The sequence below is a fragment of the Helobdella robusta genome, assembly GCF_000326865.2.
Source record: "Helobdella robusta unplaced genomic scaffold HELROscaffold_38, whole genome shotgun sequence".
In the NCBI taxonomy this organism is placed as follows: domain Eukaryota; kingdom Metazoa; phylum Annelida; class Clitellata; order Rhynchobdellida; family Glossiphoniidae; genus Helobdella; species Helobdella robusta.
The window spans coordinates 245,278-260,954 of record NW_008704829.1 but is presented as its reverse complement, the minus strand read 5'-3'; the positions used below and the strand labels follow the sequence as shown (position 1 = coordinate 260,954).

The 15,677-nt window shown below is 32.6% G+C and overlaps 3 protein-coding genes across 3 annotated transcripts; 2 read left to right on the top strand and 1 right to left on the bottom strand.

Moving 5' to 3' along the window:
* Positions 1 to 3,855: 3,855 nt before the first annotated feature.
* Positions 3,856 to 5,115, top strand: HELRODRAFT_83915 (hypothetical protein; the record flags this gene model as incomplete). The annotated part of the gene is made up of 1 exon (XM_009023789.1): positions 3,856 to 5,115. One exon carries the CDS (start codon positions 3,856 to 3,858, stop codon positions 5,113 to 5,115), a length of 1,260 nt encoding a protein of 419 aa, XP_009022037.1.
* Positions 5,116 to 8,018: 2,903 nt separating this feature from the next.
* On the top strand, positions 8,019 to 8,663 carry HELRODRAFT_83972 (hypothetical protein; the record flags this gene model as incomplete). The annotated part of the gene is made up of 3 exons (XM_009023794.1): positions 8,019 to 8,115; positions 8,169 to 8,333; positions 8,416 to 8,663. Coding segments are annotated over 3 exons (510 nt in total), but the record flags the coding sequence as incomplete, so codon positions are not given.
* A 1,090-nt stretch (positions 8,664 to 9,753) lies between these two features.
* HELRODRAFT_113524 (hypothetical protein) lies at positions 9,754 to 12,659 on the bottom strand (the record flags this gene model as incomplete). Its single annotated transcript, XM_009023829.1, has 4 exons — positions 9,754 to 11,428; positions 11,527 to 11,607; positions 11,957 to 12,162; positions 12,332 to 12,659. 4 exons carry the CDS (start codon positions 12,657 to 12,659, stop codon positions 11,255 to 11,257), a joined length of 789 nt encoding a protein of 262 aa, XP_009022077.1. The 3' UTR covers positions 9,754 to 11,254.
* Between the last annotated feature and the right edge of the window lie 3,018 nt (positions 12,660 to 15,677).

Below are 15,677 nucleotides of genomic sequence, written 5' to 3'. Positions count from 1 at the left end.
CAATCAATAAAAATCCCACTAAAACCAGGAACCACCGCGTACCTGCTGAATGTATAATGTGAAACAAAACAAAAAAAACACAAAACAAAAATCACACCACCAAGTAGAGTAAAAGAATAGGAGTCCCTAACCTACCTATGTAACTAAATTACCTTATGCCCTAGCCTACCTATATAATAAATTATTTTTTACCTCACCTACCTATGCTTTATTAACTTAACTCAAGACTCATGAAGAAAGAGAAAAAGGAGTAAAACAAAACATAAAATACTACCACACAAACAAACATGATGTATGTATGTATGTATGTATGAGCAACCGTTAAAGAACCCACCTAAAATTAAAAAAATACCACCTACAAACATTCAAACCACCTACAAACATGCAAACTCTATATAACTCTATATAACACTATATAACTCTATATAACTCTATATAATAAAATAAATAAAAATAAAAAAATTTTAAAAATAAAATAAATGAGATCAGACAGACTGCTTCAAGCGAGGTAGAATGCTGATCTGATTTTCATGTTGTCTCAGCTCCTCTATTTATACTCGTTTCAACCATACATTCTCATCATTTCAATCATTCGCATCAGTAAAAAACTTGTTTAATGTATATACTGCACTATTATACAGTCTTAACCACAATGCTAACCGTACTAAATTGAAGTCATCGAACGTACGCCTTCGAAACTTTCTGCTATATTGCTTTTCATATAAACATATAATCTAATATAATATAATTTAATTATTTGTATACATGGATTCCAATCACTTTATATATATATAATAAAAATTCATTATAAAAGCAACAGTAATCAGTGCTATATATGTAAGCACGCAGTTCAAATTTTTCGGGGAGAATTCAAAATTGTTTGAGACCACACCTTGCTTAACATCCGATTCCAAGCCGAGCCAAGCCAAGCTGAGCCAATATGCATAGATTTCAAAGCGCTTTTATGTTAATATTTCGCTCGCTATATTTATATATTTTATAAATTCATTATAAAAAAAACAACAGTAGCCATTACTATATATGTATGTTAAAACCAAAACATGATGAGTGACACTGAACCGTCAAACATCAAGTAACAAATGGATTAACACTTTGATTTGTCGTTAATTGCACATGTCGGCATTCAGTTGGATATTTTCAAGCACACAGACACGCAGGAACCGCTGGAACAAGCACGAAATGTGGTTAGTTGCGAAAAACAGTTCCCTGCTGTCGCCTGATCTGACGCTGATCATTTTACATATTGCCTTAAAAAATTTAAGGGTATTGGGGTCTATCGGGCCGAAAACCTCGATACTATATATGTACGCACGCAGTTCAAATTTTTCGGGGAAAATTCAAAATAGTTTGAAACCAGACCTTGCTTAACATCCGATTCCAAGCCGAGCCAAGCCAAGCTGAGCCAATATGCATAGATTTATAAGCGCTTTTATGTTAATATTTTGCTCGCTATATTTATATATTTTATAAATTCATTATAAAAACCAACAGTAGCCATTATAATATATGTACGCACGCAGTTCAAATTTTTCGGGGAAAATTCAAAATAGTTTGAAACCACACCTTGCTTAACATCCGATTCCAAGCCGAGCCAAGCCAAGCTGAGCCAATATGCATAGATTTATAAGCGCTTTTATGTTAATATTTTGCTCGCTATATTTATATATTTTATAAATTCATTATAAAAAACAACAGTAGCCATTACTATATATGTACGCACGCAGTTCAAACTTTTCGGGGAAAATTCAAAATAGTTTAAGACCACACCTTGCTTAACATCCGATTCCATGCCGAGCCAAGTCAAGCTGAGCCAATATGCATAAATTTATAAGCGCTTTATTTAAAATTTTGCACGCTTTTTAAACGTATATCCCAATATAACAAATTCTCCATCCTATTTTAACTTTCTTTGATACTTTTTAATCAGTCAGGTTACAAAAATCATTATCGATATCACAATGAAATCGATTTGAAATTTTTTTTAATTATTGACAATATCCCTATACTCATTGAATAGAACTATTTTGTTTTACAATTACATATATTTTATTTTATAGACTATTATAACTTATAATGCGATCGTAACTTTTCACTTGGGCGATAAAAAATCACCCTCCAATTTCCCTCCGGAAGTAAGCTCCTTATTCGACCGTCAAAAATGAGCCAAGGCCGTTATATTTATTCTAATTATATGTAGTGGCTAAAGAATTATTGTGATTTTTTTATTTTTCAAAAGTTTATTCTTATTATTATTCTTCAAGAAATTACCGAGGAAAAATATTTTTTAAATTGAATTTTTAATTTGTTTAATTAATTTGTATGCAGTACAATACACAATGCATGCAGTAAAAACACGTTAACATCATAAACACACACAAGCCATACAAGTTATTTTCATTAAAATAATCAACTCATTGTTAAAAAAATTAGCTAAGAAATAATTTTAAAAATTTCACATACTCTTTTTTTAATGAGACGTACTTACCTGTACCTTCTTTCTAATCAAGTTTGGACGATCGAACTTTTGGAACTTTTGTAATCTGTGTGAAGTTGTAATAGTGGTAGTAGTAGTAGTAGTAAGTAGTAGTAGTAGTAGTAGTAGTAGTAGTAGTAGTAGTAGTAGTAGTAGTAGTAGTAGTAGTAGTAGTAGTAGTAGTAGTAGTAGTAGTAGAAGTAGTAGTAGTAGTAGTAGTAGTAGTAGTAGTAGTAGTTGTTGTTGTTGTTGTTGTAGTACTTTTGGAACTTTTGTAGTCTGTGTGAAGTTGTAATAGTGGTAGTAGTAGTAGTAGAAGTAGTAGTAGCAGTAGTATTTGTAATTTTTGTGAACGTTGAATTTAGAAGCAACACTCAACCAAAGCCACTCAAACAAGACAAATTTCTAACTATCTGGTTTTCGACAGCAATATCCAACACGTCAATAAAGCCGTTGTCGAATGCGTTGACGTCCATGAATGTTTCCTCCTACTTTACCAAAGTCAATTACAAACAGACCACTGCCCACAAGCAGAGCTGATGTCAGCAGTGTCATGTTTTAAAAATCGCATTGCGTCAGACTTGTCAGTATTCATTTTATTCTGTAAGTATATTGGTGCCAATTAGTAGAGTAAAGTTATAAAAACAACAAACACGATGAAAACAATAATAACGATAATAGTAACAAGAATTACGATATTAATTATATTAAAAATTATTAATGAATAAATTCTAATTACAGTGAATTATTTGAATTCAAATTTGTCCTAACTTCAAAGAGCAGATTAAATAACATCACATAACCATTTAATAACAATAGCATGAACAACCAATCAAAATGAGACAAACGATCATTAATTAACGATAAAGTAGTAATCAAAATGACATAAACCTTTGCCGTCAAATCAATTAACCGCCGCAACTTAATTATGTTTAATTATCTTTTTTAAGTAAGATCAATAGTAAAATCACTTTATAGCAATAAAGTTAAGAGATAATTTAACTTTGGGAAGCTTTTGTTAGCAAAGTAACCAATCAACGAAATTTTGGCGCTTGTGTCACAAACTTTTTCTCTTTGTTAGAAGCCTATATATTGGAGATTGTTGTTCACTAAGCATCACAAATTTTAAAACTTCATACCGTACGCTCGCAATCATCTTACTATCTAGAATCTTACGTTAAATAAATTTTTCGTACAAAATTTATACGAAAGTTATACGAAATTTTGAAATTTATTAAACACCACCAGACTATTATTTCACACTCATCCAATAATTATAAATCTATTACCTAAAAACTATTATCATTTTATATTGATTAATTCTTTCTTCTACCAGTTTATTATTCAAATTACATATAAAAATGTCTGCCAATGTGATCGATGTTGAAAATCTTTGCGACTTTGACGATTTCGAAGAGCAGGTTGAAATATTCGAAAACGCCAAACATCATGACAACGGCAACCATGTCTCCGTCCACAGTTCTGGATTCAGAGACTTCCTACTGAAACCAGAACTCCTTTGCGCAATCAGCGATTGTGGATTTGAACATCCATCGGAGATTCAACTGGAAAGTATACCTCAAGCTATTCTTGGCCTGGATGTCGTTTGCCAAGGAAAGTCAGGCACAGGCAAAACAGCTATCTTTGTCTTGGCAACTCTACAGCAGCTGGAAGTGGAAGACAGTAGAGTAAGAGTTCTGGTGATCTGTCACACCAGAGAACTAGCATTTCAAATTAGCAAAGAGTACGAACGATTCAGCAAACACATGAAAAACGTACGGACAGCTGTTTTCATAGGAGGGAGATCGATTTCCAAAGATGAGGAGACATCGAAACAGAAACGTCCTCACATCGTCGTCGGTACGCCAGGCAGAATATTGACCCTGGTAAGGAGTCGCCATTTACATTTGAAGCATTTACATCAGTTTGTCGTAGATGAATGCGACAAAATGTTGAACCAGTTAGATATGAGGAAAGATATCCAGGAAATCTTCTCTAGAACTCCACCCCACAAACAAGTCATGATGTTCTCGGCAACATTTTCCGACGAAACTAAAGCCATCTGCAAAAAATTTATGAACGATCCAGTGGAGTTCTATGTTGAAGAAAAACAGTTGACGCTCAAAGGCTTACAACAACATTTTATCAGCCTGCATGAACATCAAAAAAATAGAAAACTAATAGAACTGTTGGATGCACTGGATTATAACCAAGTCATCATCTTTCTGAAATCGGTTCACAGATGCATTTTTTTGTGCGAGCTACTTAACGAGCAAAACCTTCCAGTAACTGCGATACATCGATCCATGAAGCAAAACGAAAGACTGAGACTCTACCAGCGGTTTAAAAACTTCGAAAGTAGGATCTTGGTGACAACGAACTTATTCGGCAGAGGAATTGACATAGAGCGGGTCAACGTTGTCATCAACTACGACGTGCCGGAAAATGCCGACACATATCTCCACAGGGTGGCCCGCGCCGGCAGGTTCGACACGAAAGGATTGGCAGTCACATTCCTGGCCAACAAAAGCGATGCTGAAATTTTGAACGAAGTGCAGGAGAAATTTGAAGTTTCCATCAGTAAGATGCCTGATAACACCGATCAGGCCCTGTACATTTGAAACTACTGGCTGTAAATATGTACAAACAGCTTCTGCTTGCTTATATGCTCCTATACACGATGTATATATGTATATACTTTTGACATGTAAATACTTTTCTATGTATATATGTCTGTACTTTGTAGAGTGTAAATAGTGCCTTCTGTATATATCTGTGTAGGTATATATTTTTGTAAAGTATAAATATATAAATAATTAAAAAAACATAGTCGATGTATATATGTATGTACTTTTGACATGTAAATACTTGTTTTAAACGTTTCTATGTATGTGCTTTGTAAAGTGTAAATAGTACTTTCTGTATATAAGTGTGTATATATTTTTGTAAAATATACATATTTGTTTAAAAACGCCTTTATGTATATATGTATGTATGTGTTAATTGTTGTCAAGTGAATATATTTTGATGCATTTACTTGAGAAAATATTCCAGCTAACCGTCTGTTGTTTCATGTGGAAAATAAAATTTCAATTTAATGAAACGAGTTGTTTTACTGATTATATTGAAAAGCAAAGATTAAATAATGAATGAATGTGTGTATGAGTGTTAAATTGTTTTTCAACAATTAAATCATACACGTAAAGTTTAAATTTCAACACACAAAACAGACAAACAAACATATAATCAAGGCAACAAACAAACAAATAATTATCAAAAAATTAGTAGTATTATAAGTAGTAGTAGTAGTAGTAGTAGTAGTAGTAGTAGTAGTAGTAGTAGGAGCAGCAGCTATGATAATTATATAATATGATGTTACGACTCAAATGATGATTATGTTAATTAATGTAATTTTTAGCTGAGTCAAAATGGGCAGGACAACACTACAATGGTAAATTATTTCATCCATTCTTAATAAACTGGTTTAATCAGAGCAGTAATGTTAATGTTGATAACATCAATACAGTCGTGTAATCACAGCAGTTTTCTTAATAACATCATTGCAGTTCATTTTGATTGTTAGCCGGATGCAGTGCATCTTTAATTGTAACGAACCAAGCGAACCGCGCAATCATTAAGTGTGTCAATGAAATGTAAAATTTTTGAAAAAATATTTGTCTACATATATTCAAATGTTGAATTTTTTAGAGGTTTAAAAAAAGTCTGAGAACAAAATGACAATCGCAAGAAATTTTGAAATTCAAAATTTTCAAAACTTCATTTTAAATCTGCTTTTCTTTGTTTCACCACCTGTTTCTCTCTCTCTCTCTTTCCGTCTCTTTCATTATTCCTCATCTCTCATTCTTTCTTTCCTCTCTTTTTTACTCCTCACTTTCTTTTCTTGTCCGAAACCTTTATTGAAAAAATCCTACTACCTTTCCGACACGTTTAAGTTTTAGCTCATCTTTTAGTTTTTTAGGTGTGTGTGTGTAAAAATACATATGGATACATTTCTTTTTTATATGTTATATATATAAATGTATATATAGTATAGAAAGAGAGAGTAAAAGAGAGATAAAGAGTGAAAAAGAGAGGAGGAGAGAAAGAAAGAAAGAAAAAGAATATAAATGTAAAACGAAAAGGAATATAATAGAAGTAGAATTTATAAACTCTTGATATTGTTGAAAATTATTTTTTCTGACTCAAGTTACATCTGAAGTCCAAATATGTTAAAAGTTTACTTAATTCTGAATTTTTTAACAATCGTTGCGGTGCAAGGTAAATGTTTTCGGTCTCGAAGCAACCTACTTGCTCTGACAACCGACCTGACATCAAATAGAAGTTGTTCCAACTGCAGTCTCTGCGGCGTGTCAGCGCAATCTGCACCAACCTCTGTAGAGAACATAACATTGCAAAGCAGCACCAACGATGCTACCAAGATGTTGATGGAGTGTGCTTGGATGTGTCAAACTACTGCTCAATGTGTTGGTTTCAACTTCAGATGGAACAAAACTAACTCGGCTGAAAATGTACTTTGTCAGTTCTTCTCCTACACTCCTCAACTTTATCTCTCCGAGGATCTCTGCGTCTTTTATGGGGTGAGTTAATGTTTTGTAAGCTATATTTAGTATATTTTAAAATTAAAAATCTGAAGAACAAACTTTGTAAAAAATTTAGTTATACAAGTTTTTACTTGTACGTTTTAGAATCTGTCCGACTTGGACGAACTTGCTAACTACTTGCCAAGTATGTCTGTTGTTATTTTATTTTATTTCATTAATATTGTTTTCTTGATTGAACTACCAAATCTTAATTTTTTTTAATTTTCTCATAACTAACGCATTTATAAAATAAGATTTGCTTAATGGAATGTGTTCCTTCTTCTGGCTATTTAGTCTTGCAGTAAAACGTCAAAATTAGTTAACTGTAAAAGTTTTTATGGAGACAACCTTTGAATAATCTAGCTGAAATGCAAAACATTATTATCCACTTTTATTTGCTTGACAATCTATTTTCATTTTAAACACTTTTAAGTCGCTGGTAATACTACTAAGGAAATCTAAATATGATAATGTTAGAATATTTTTATTGAAATATTTATTTCAATAGGCATAAAATTAGCTAACAGTTATGCATTTATAAGATATTTTGATGATTAATTTATTTGGAATTTTTGGCAACCATCTTTTAAACGTGTCTACTGAGTAATTTAGTTACAACGACTGTAATGTGAAACATTGCATCAGGTTTGCATCCGAGAAATCCATCGTTTTGTTCGGAATATTCTACGAAGAACAGATATTTTGTGAGTTTTATTTTTAAAAGTTAGGCCTATCTATGAGGTAGGTATGAGGATATTCGACATGTCCGCTTTATGTTGAATCTATCTGTTTAATTAAAAATATTTGTATTTAAAACAAATATTGAAAATCAGAGCCAAGCTAAAATTTTTAATTAATCATAGTTTTGTTGTTTGCTATTAAATCATGAAATCTCATATTTTTTGCTAACCTAACCTCGCCAGGTTATGCAGCGTCGCATGGATGGCTCGGAGAACTTTTACAGAAACTGGACTGATTATGAAAGAGGATTTGGTGACCCGAGGAAAGAGTTTTGGATCGGTTAGTTTCATTTAATCACTCAAACGTGAATTGCATAAAAACTTTTCAACCAGGAAACGACAACATATACCGCATAACGTCCAACCAAAAGTACAAAGTTTTGTTCGTGTTGGAGGATTTCGAAGGGAAGGTGGCATGTGCAGCTTATGATTCATTCAGTGTTGGCTCGCCAGATACTTACTACGTTCTGAACATTGGAAACTACAATGGAACAGCTGGTCATTCAGAGTTTACAAAACTTAATTTAAAGTATTCGAAATTAATTAATACGTTTATACTTTTTAAATACATTTTTATCAGGGAACTCAATGACTTTTAACAACGGCATGGCATTCACAACGTACGACAAAGATCACGATTTAGTCAACTACAATTGTGCGCAGTCATTCCAAGGTGCATGGTGGCATAAAAATTGCTTTGAAGCCTGTCTCAACGGTTTGTATCTCAAGGGAGTTCATTCTTCTTTTGCCAAAGGAATCAACTGGTTAGCATTCCGTGGTTTTTATTATTCTCTCAAGTTTACTGAAATTAGAATCATCTTAATTTAGTATTGAAAAACGTAAATCGAATTTGTTTCATCTTTTTGTTAATTGAAAATGGAAGTCAGCTAAATCAGCCAATTATCAATTTTAACTTTTAAAATGTCAACAATTAATAACATTTTTTTTATTGACTGCTTAATGTATTTGGCTTTTATGACTTTGTTTCCCGTCCTCGGTTGTTTCAACTGCATGCACATACCCTAGACCAACACACACATATACATACATACATATAATTTTTATATATATTTATATACATAATAATTTGCGCACCGTTCTTCATATATATATATCATATATAATTTCTCGTCTTTGAAGCCAGTTTCCCTCTGACAATTTAATTTATAGTATCGTCTGCAGGGTTATGTCGGACATTTTTGAATTAAATAAATTATTTTTATTCTTCTTTTCATTATTTATTCAAGCTGCTGTTATTATCACAATACTAACAAAAATAATTAATGTTTTAACTATTATTGCCATTGTTAATACTGTTTAGTTTTATGCCTTTTAATCTTTTTATCACAAAAAATCATTGTGGGGAGGGTTGTACCCAATGTCCCCTCGTTGGTAACACCTCGGTTTGCGTCGTCATATTTGCAATTGTTTTTTAAGAAAATGTTTTCTTTAAGCTGTGTTTTACTGCGTCCCCAGAGTTTTAATTGCACTTTTGGAGTAATTATTAATTAAATTTTTTTTGGTACATTTTGTTATTGCCATTTTTCATTATTATTATTATTGTTGTTTTTGTTGTAATTATTACCAGCATAATAATAATAATAATAGAACACAAATAACGCTCACAACGGGAACCCCTAGATCCACCACTGATAGCAACATAATTAATTTAAATAATTATTGTTGGAAGTTGCGGATAAAATTTGATTCACTGCTGATATTTTTTGTCACAGTGATTGCGCTAGTCCATGGGCTGTCGACCAATGTATGTAGTGCAAAGGTACAGGCTTGCATGTGTTGTAATGCAGGCACATTAATTACTATTTGATGGTAATCTTTCAAAATTACTTAAATTTATTTTATAATTTTTATTTTATATAATAATTTATAATACCATGGTAAAAAATGAATAGGCAGAGTTGATTTTCAACGTTTTATTGAAATAAAATTTGAATGAATTATTAGAAAATAATTTTAAGAAGCATTAACAATGATAAACATTTATAAATAAGGTGGATGGATGAATGGATGGATGGATGAATGGTTGAATGAATAAAAATGATCACTAGCAGCAGACAATCTGATATCAACCTTTCAACACAATCCACCAACTTTTAGAGAGTTAAATGGGAATAAATAATGGTTAAAAGAATATCTGAGTGGAAGAATGGAGAGTTTGATGAATGAAGAAAAAGTTAGATGGATAGACAAATTTGACAATAAAATTCGTTACATTTCATATTTGCTACCAAAATCATGAAAATTTGTGTGTATAGATACATTCTCACACCAGCTTTCTTATAACCAACGTATCCAAAATCTTGACAAAGACAATAAAAACGACAATTAAAAATAAAATTAACATTAATGAAATATTTTTCTAAAACTTAAAACAAAATTGAATGATAAGCAGAACTAAGTAAAGAGCTCCAACAAAACTTAACATATACAAAATTACCTTTAAATCACTAATGGTCAAAAAATTAGGACGCATCAAGCATTCACGTACGAATTTCACAATTCAGTAAAATTTTAACAATTGAAATAAAATAATTTCTCAATGGAATAACGATTTATATTCGAATCGAGCATAACTTTTAAACAATTTAAAAATGAATTTTTGAAAAAAATCGCGCCATAAGTCGCGAGCAGAGGCATTTGGTGAACGTTGTGTTTAATAGTTTCAAATTTAATAGTTGAAGAGATATTACGGATGATTAAATGTAATTTATTTTAATATTTAAAACATAATATAATAGTTCTAAAGTTTTTATAACAATCATGATTAATTCAATTATAAACAATTAGAAAGGTTATACATCCATTACAAATTGTTTAGCGTGTGACATTTCTGACTGATTTGGACACTTATACAATCAGAGCGTTTTCCTTTACAGTTGAACAACATTCAGTGACTAGTTAGGTTGAAGTGTGGAAATAATTAATTTTATTATAGTTAACATTTAATTATAATTTTTACAATTATATTAATTAACATCAAAACTTGCATAATATCTGTTTGATGTTAACGGATACCATCAAATAATTAGCGACATGGGTATAAAGGGAGATAGTTCATTACTTCTGTTACAAAATATGATGCTTAGTTTTTTTGAAACCATAGTTGCATTATGTGTTTCATTCCTCTCTGAATAAAAGTACATGGAAATAAATCACAATTGGACAACAAAAATGATTGGACGAATGGCCTCTTGAGTGATAAAAAATAATATAAAAAAGTGAAATATTTAAAATATTGAAGGTTACAAAAATTTAAATAAGACTACGTACGCATTTAATACTGAGTTAATACCAATGAAAAACATTTCAATTCATAAAAACTTCAATGCGTCAACAATGTCCGACGTAACGACAGAGTATTCTTCAGAAGAATCGCATTCGATACTCTGGTCTCTTCTTTAGACCGGCTGCATCTCCTTCTCCTTCTCTTTCTCTGATTCTTTGTGTTGGGCGGGCTGCTCCCTCTCAATGGTGAAACAGCAGAAGTCTCTGGGATCAGCATCCTTGGCGAAGATGACCTCGTACACAGTGGCCGCAATCAATCCACCTACCATCGGGCCCACCCAGTAGACCTGTGGTTTCAGTTACCAAGATTAAAATTTTCTCAAATTTTTTTTCACGAAACTTCTTTCTTGTCCTGATTTCATGAAATGATTTGAAATATGCTAACCCAGTGGTTTTGCCAATAGTTATCAATGACAGCAGGGCCGAATGATCTGGCGGGGTTCATTGAGGCACCTGTCGATCGTATCTGTAAACGAGTTTATGAAAAGTTTAATAAGTGGAAACTTTTATGAGAGTAAAATGTTCAGTATGGTGGCAAGGGGTGCCAGCCTGTCAAAGCATCATTTTAAGAGGGCTCATTTTCATTTACGTACACATAAAAAATACTATTTTAAACCAAAAACTTTCATTATTGAAAAATATTATAAGTTAAAGGGAAAAAAAATGAAGAGTATTAAAATCAATCCCTGTTTGTATGGAATTATATTTCAGATTAAAAAAAAACAGTTATTTATTCAAATTGTGAAAAATAATTACAAAAACTTTCGTTAATTAATAAAAAACATCAATTAAAATAAAAGAGAAAAGAGACGCACAGCGGCCAGGTGGCATATGAGGACAGAGATGCCAATGGTCAGTGGTCTGGATCCACCAAGGTCTCTGCGTTTGACGTCACACGAAGCAAACACTGTCATGACGAGAACGAAGGTTATGATGGTTTCCACGCCAAGAGCTTCCATAAAACCCATGCGACTGATGATACTTGTGGCTCCGATACTTTTGCCATTCACCCCAACGCAAGCTTCGCGTGAAAAACGTTGAATAGTTTGAATTAAAATAAATGTCTAATATAATATTTTTAATGGGGCATTGCTTAAAATATAAACTCAAAAATTTTAAACATTCTGCGAGTACTGACATATTGTTGTAAATGAAATCATAAGATGTTCAACGCTAGAGTGTGAACTGACCATAAAGTACAGCAGCTCCAGCCAGGGCACCCAAACATTGGAAGATCATATAGAAAAATCCTTTAAGGACAGAAATCCTCCTTGCGATGATGAACCCGAGTGTGACAGCCGGGTTGATGTGGCCTCCACTCACGTGTCCAAAGATCCAAACAGACGTTGCTACGGCCAAACCGAATGCCGTAGAAATCTCCAGATCATGTCGCTTCATCCCTTCTAGCGGTAAGGTTGATCCACATCCAATAAAAACTAAAATAGCCGTTCCGAAGAATTCTGCAAATTGAGCTTTCCAGAAGGCCGGCGTTTTAATTTCTTCACAGTGATTCGCCATTCTGCTGGTGTTTATATTTGTATCCTGTTATATTATATTATTATATTGTATTGTATTGATTAAATAATTGTAATTGGCTGAATTGTTGAATGCTGATAACGGACGGGGAAGGCCAGGTTCCTCTCAGTTTCCTAACTCCGCCAATGTAATTTATTTATTCAACATATCAAAATATTTCATCAAGTATTTATTATAAGAGAGTGCAGGCAGTCATTCTACAAGTTTGAAATAAACTTCAATGATACAATTATGGCGCCTAAAATATATCATCACCAACAGGAAAACATTAATGGATGATGGCTGGTAAGATAACGACATTCTTTTTCTTTCTTTCTCTCTTTTTTTCTTTTATTCCATCTTTCTTTTTCCTGTTTATCTTTTTATCTACCTGCCTCTCCTTCTGTCTTCCGGTCTGTCTATCATTTCAGCCATTTTCTCTCTCTCTCTCTCTCTCTTTCTACCTCACGTTTCCATCACTATCTCAATATTTTCAAGCTACGTAGACACATCAAAGGTAACTTGAAAGAAATTGGGTAAGTTAGAGCATGTGAACAGGCATAAAATTTAATTTATTTTTTATCTTTCCAACTATGCATGCGTGTGTATATGTGTGTGCGTATGTGTGTGTTTGTATGTGTGTGTGTGTGTGTGTGTATTATTTATGTATTAAACAAATAATGAATGAACGCTTCACAAATTTCGAATAAAAGTAAGTGAAAAATATAAAAATAAAAGATGAACTCTGAAATAAGTTAACAAGAAAAAAATTAAACAAATGATCATGAGAGAGAGAGAGAGAAAGAGAGAGAGAGAAAGAAAGAAAGAGTGAGAGAATGAGAGAACGAATAAAAATATTTATTTTAAATTATTTTCAACAACATGTCTTGAAATATTATATTACATCACATAATATTTCTTGCAAGTATTCATCCATGATCGATTTGTAGGATGACTGGCTACGAGAACTCGCATGTGTGTGAAAATAATTTTCCTCAATGTTTTAAATAATTGTTTCAATTTATATTTTAAAAAGTTACCAAAAACTGTATTTCTACTATATTTGACGTTGAAGATGGCGATTATGATAATGATGTTGATGACGATGGTGATGATGATGACGAGGATGATGATGATATGAATTTTATATGATAATAAAGATGGAAAATATAATACAAAAATGGAATCGTGATGGGTTAATTATGAGCGATAGCTGCCATTAAAATGCAGTTTCAGTGCATGAGCTTTAGTCAAACTGAACTGGATGAAAAAATTAATTAAACTAGGAAGGATAATTTTATGAGTTAAATTAGACGAATGGACGGGTAAATAGATGAATGCAAGGATGGATATATGGATGGATGGATGGATGGATGGATGGATGGATGGATGGATGGATGGATGGATGGATGGATGGATGGATGGATGGATGGATGGATGGATGGATGGATGGATGGATGGATGGATGGATGGATGGATGGATGGATGGATAAATACAGAATTGATAAATAAATAAATGAAGAAGCACGATGGTTTAAAATTTTTAACAAAATAACGTAAACCAAGAATAAACAAAAATTTTTTTAAATTTTAGGACTAATAGAAAAAACTACAATCTACAACAACACAAAACAAAACAGAACAACACACTACAACATTGCATAACAAAACACAACAACACACATCAACACAACGACACAACGACAAAAATCTTTCAGAGCAAATTGGTTTAAAAAATTATTAAATTTATATTCAGGATGTTCTTTTTTTTATCAATACGTTTCTACATTATCAACACGATTATTATCATTGTGTTGTATTATCATTTGTAGTAGTGGTAGTTGTTGCAGTAGTAAGAGTAGTAGTATTAGTAGTTTTGTAGTAGAAGTAATAGTGGTATTAGTAGTTGTGTAGCAGCAGTAGTAGTAGAAGCAGTGGTAGTAGTAGTAGTAGCAGTAGTAGTAGTGGTGGTAGTAGTAGTAGAAGTACTAGCATCATCATCGTCACTGTTATTAACACGTATCCTAATCATCATCATCAGCTGCATCACCATCAACATCATCATCGTCATCATCATCATCGTAATAACCACCACACCCTTTTTTCTTATAATTATTATGTCTCGTCCTCATCATCCTCACCATCGTCACCATCAATTTTTTATTTTGAAAATTTTCAATAACAATAATAATAAAAGTGGGAACATTCTTTTATTTTCTAACTCCAAATACCAAATATTAATAATGAAATAATTATAAAATCCTATCTAATAATAATAATATCAATTCAAACGATTAAAACGAATCACTTAATACAGACAACAGCCACTACTACGCTTTGTACGGCGTAACTTCGGGTCATTATTGATCGAGTTCGTCGCGTATTAAAAAATGAAGATGACTTAGCTCAGTAGGCAAAACTGCAAAGTATGAACAGCTGATTCAAGAGTTAAACCAGAAAGGATACAAAACCAGGTTCGACGCTGTTGAGGCTGGTGCGAGAGGAACAGTGCGAGTGTCGATGTGTGCAATTTTTAAAGAGTTGGGACCGTCAGGCTGGAAGCACACAGTATGCCAGAAGAAAGTTATTAGTAGCGTAGAACAAGCTTCGTACCGGTTGTGGCTGAAAAGAGATAAAACGGAATGTCTGCTGATTTAGCAAGCCATGGCTACAGTGATACGACTTCGTATGGAAATTTAAAGCTGAATTTTGGTAAATAAATAGCAGATCGACACTGATGAAAAATCAACAGTCATCGAGAAACGTTCGAGTGATCAACGAACGTGGCCCGGTCCACCGAGAATGTAAGGAGGTTGTCAGGGCCGAAACATCTGTCGACGGGGATTCCTCCTCTGAGGACTTTTTGAAGATTTGGCTCAACTGAGTTCTCACATGCATACATACATACATACATACATACATACATACATACATACATACATACATACATACATACATACATACATACATACATACATACATACATACATACATACATACATACATACATACATACATACA